Here is a 3,348-nt window from a genome sequence, read left to right as displayed (position 1 = left end):
TATCTTCAGGTTCATGCCCATGAACAACATTTATACAAGAACCTTCCACATCACTTTCAAAATTGAGAGTGAAGTCTCCCATGTCCACATCCACATCCTGTATATTGTTGTCAACATCCATTATGTGATCCATATGATCTTCATCTTCTATTTGTCTCTCATCTTCTTCATACTCTGGATCACTATTTTCAGATTCATCATACTCTTCAAAATTTGGATCACTTTCTTGAGATTCATCATCCTCTTCATACTCTTGATTACCCTCTTCAGATTCTCCATCCCCTTCATACTCTGCATTATCATCATCACTCCCAATCAAATTTTCCATAAGGTTATCAAATAACTCATTCAATTGTTCATCAACATTATTAACAGGGGGTGTTGTAGTCTTCTTCATCAACAGTTGATGCCTCTTGAACAACATTTGCAGCCTCCCTAACACAATCCATCTCATCAATATGAACACAAGTTGCTGCCTCCTCAACATTAGTTGAACCATCCTGATCATCATTCTTTTCCTTTGAAATGTGAACAACCTCATCAATATAATCTAAATTAAGCCTCTTGCTACAAGAACTTTCACCTATTTTGGAATTCCCAACCCTACCCCTTCTATACTCTGGTGAGAAACTATCATTCTTACTCCCAAAAAGAATCAGAAACATGAACTCACCAATAGGCTCACCATTACCATGGTTCATAATTTTCATTAGAGAATCTGCATGAACTTGACCCTCAACTTCAGCCCCTTGATCATCATTTTCTGGTAATTCCTCAATGACAACTTTACCATTTGCATTTGGTGACATGAAGTAAGTCAATAAATTTGTCTTTCCATGCTCTGTGTACACCTCAATCAGCTTGTTATGTGCAATGTATTTAGAAAGGTTGATCACATCCTGATCATTCCCTAAAGCTCTAAGACCAAATTGAAAGTCACCATTGGGTATCCTAAAATGGTAGTATATAACTGGGGATTCATCAGCGAATTCAAAATTCTGTGGGTCTGGGTAACCTAGGTCAAGCATTATGTCATCAAGTTCATGCACAGAAAACTCATCAATGTCCACATAATCAGCATAACGCACTTCACCTCCAATGTACTTTATATCAGGTAATTTAGTAAATTTCCCACCGTGATGAAGCTTAATACTAAACCATGTGGGTGCACCAGCTAAAAATCAAAATTGTACATATTAACAAAGTTAAAATTTTGCATTTTTTTGTTCTAAATCAATAAGAAAATGCAAAGTATAGAAGTTAAAGAAAACAGAGCAGCTTACCATATACAGTTGATACATCAACAACTTCGTGTTTTGGTCTGATATGCCACATTACGAACACCATTTCGTATTAAACGTATGCCCTTATATGTGTAGTGTCGATTATCTTGTTTGGATAAGCAACGAGGGTTTTTTGTAGGTTCAATGGAGCAGAAGCAAGAAGGAGGGAGTTGGGGAGTTGACGAGTGTTGGGGAAAGTAAATGAGGGGTAAATGTCAATTAATCCAAAAAAACATTTATGCAAAAATGGTCCCTGACATATGAAATGATGAAATTACCCTCACGTGTGAGGCACGTGAGGGGGCTTAACAGTTCCAACTTAACGGGAGTTAAGTCCAGGGACCAAAACCACATAGAAACCACTCCAAAAGGACTATGGTTCCAAAAAACTCATGGTTTGGACTAAAACCCCAAAATTTTGCATACCACAGGGACCATTTTTGCAATTTTGTCTAAAAAGTAATAGGACATGTTTTTTGGATTAATACTCGGGAATTTTGATTAATACTTTTGAATTATTCCTATTATTTTTTATTAAACAAGATATTGTAATTAATACTTTTGAATTTTGATATGGATTACCTATGTAGATGTTTGTAGTGGATTTGTTGCATTTGGAAAGTAATTCTTCTACCTTAAACAATATTATACACAAAGTGAGAAACCCATCTACTTGAAACTATTTATAAACAATTTTACAAATATGCAACTTCTTTTAAATCTTAAGTATTAATATTCTGAATTAAAAAACATAATAACAAATATGAAATGATCATATACAATGTAAAAATATACAAGTAGACATTCACGATTTCAATGCTAAAAGCATCACCATCTCCTTCACCTCCACCTTTAAACAATGTCATTAATATTATTTTTTTCATTTAAATGCATTTATACGTATTAGTAACAATATTAATAATAACAAGTTCAAAAAATGATATTTTTATTTATATTTTTAATAATAATAATAATAATAATAATAATAATAATAATAATAATAATAATAATAATAATAATAATAAGGGTTTTGTTTGTAGAAAAATCATAATATTTTTGTTTACAGAAAAGTCATAGTATTTTTTGTTTTCAGAAAAGTCCCAATATTTTTGGTTAGTTTACGAAATAGTCCCAAATTAATTTGGTACTGGTTTGAACCGGTCAAAAATGGTCAAACTGCAAATTTTTGCCGGTTCTCAGGATTTTTTTTGTAAAAAAAAAAAAAAATCTTCGGACTAAAGTGTAACTTTTCCGTAAATATTGAGACTTTTCTGAAGATTTCCCTTCACTTAATTAATTAAACTGTTAATTAATTAATAAATTAGTCCCTATAATTGATTCCCTTTTCAGTTCTGCTCATATTTGTTCTTGCTTGTAATCCAAAAGGACACTTTTATTTATAATAACAGTGTCGACTTGTTGTGGCTATGGGAACCATTCACTAAGAGTTTATGGCTAGATATTTTTTTTAGTGAATGGGAGACCTGCTGAGGAATTCTTTATTCATATAGGTCTTCGTTAAGGAGATCCTTTCTCTATGTTCTTATTTATTTTTGTGATCGAGAGTCTGCATACAAGTATAGAGGAAGCCTTGAAAAATAGGTCTATTCAAGGAGCCCAAAATTGGTTCTGATAGTTTGTTTATATCGCACCTTTTTTTACATAGATGATGTGGTTTTCTTGACTAATTAGAGGTGTGGTAATATTGTTGGTATTTAGTTCATTTTAGATAGTTTTTATAGGGATTCTGGACTTAAACTGAGTATTCATAAGTCAAATATGTTGGGTGTAGGGGTGTCGGATAGGATGAGCCCCATGTTCTTTAACTTTTAAGTATTTGTGTTTGCCACCATGAGATAATATGGTGAAGAAAGCAATATGGGATATTTTGGTGAAAAAATTTAAATCTAGATTATGTAAGTAGAAGGTGAACTTTCTTTGTATAGTGGGGCGATTGAACTTAATTAAGTCGGTATGTGGGAGTTTATCAATTTTCTTTTTGTCCCTATTTAAGGTAATCATAAGTGTTATTAAAATTTCAGAGCAGTTGAGAGCTAAGTTTTTT

The 3,348-nt window shown here is 32.5% G+C and overlaps 1 protein-coding gene across 1 annotated transcript; it reads right to left on the bottom strand.

Moving 5' to 3' along the window:
• Window positions 1-368: 368 nt before the first annotated feature.
• LOC145063738 (uncharacterized) lies at window positions 369-1,413 on the bottom strand. The gene is made up of 2 exons (XM_079011328.1): window positions 1,284-1,413; window positions 369-1,174 (listed from the first exon to the last, which is right to left on the bottom strand). The coding sequence occupies exons 1-2, from the start codon at window positions 1,345-1,347 to the stop codon at window positions 369-371; spliced, it is 870 nt and encodes a 289-aa protein (XP_078867454.1). The 5' UTR covers window positions 1,348-1,413.
• Window positions 1,414-3,348: the final 1,935 nt, after the last annotated feature.

Source organism: Lactuca serriola, chromosome 7 (genome assembly GCF_051521515.1).
Source record: "Lactuca serriola cultivar US96UC23 chromosome 7, Lser_US96UC23_V15, whole genome shotgun sequence".
NCBI classification, from domain to species: Eukaryota; Viridiplantae; Streptophyta; class Magnoliopsida; order Asterales; family Asteraceae; genus Lactuca; species Lactuca serriola.
The sequence above is the reverse complement of the archived record's forward strand: the minus strand, read 5'-3'. Positions and strand labels throughout refer to the sequence as shown.

Excerpts from the sequence above, each read along its gene's own strand:
- LOC145063738 (XM_079011328.1), bottom strand. The coding sequence starts at position 1,347 with ATGGTGTTCGTAATGTGGCATATCAGACCAAAACACGAAGTTGTTGAT. Across the intron at positions 1,175-1,283 it reads TGATGTATCAACTGTATATG|CTGGTGCACCCACATGGTTT; the intron begins GTAAGCTGCTCT and ends TTTGATTTTTAG.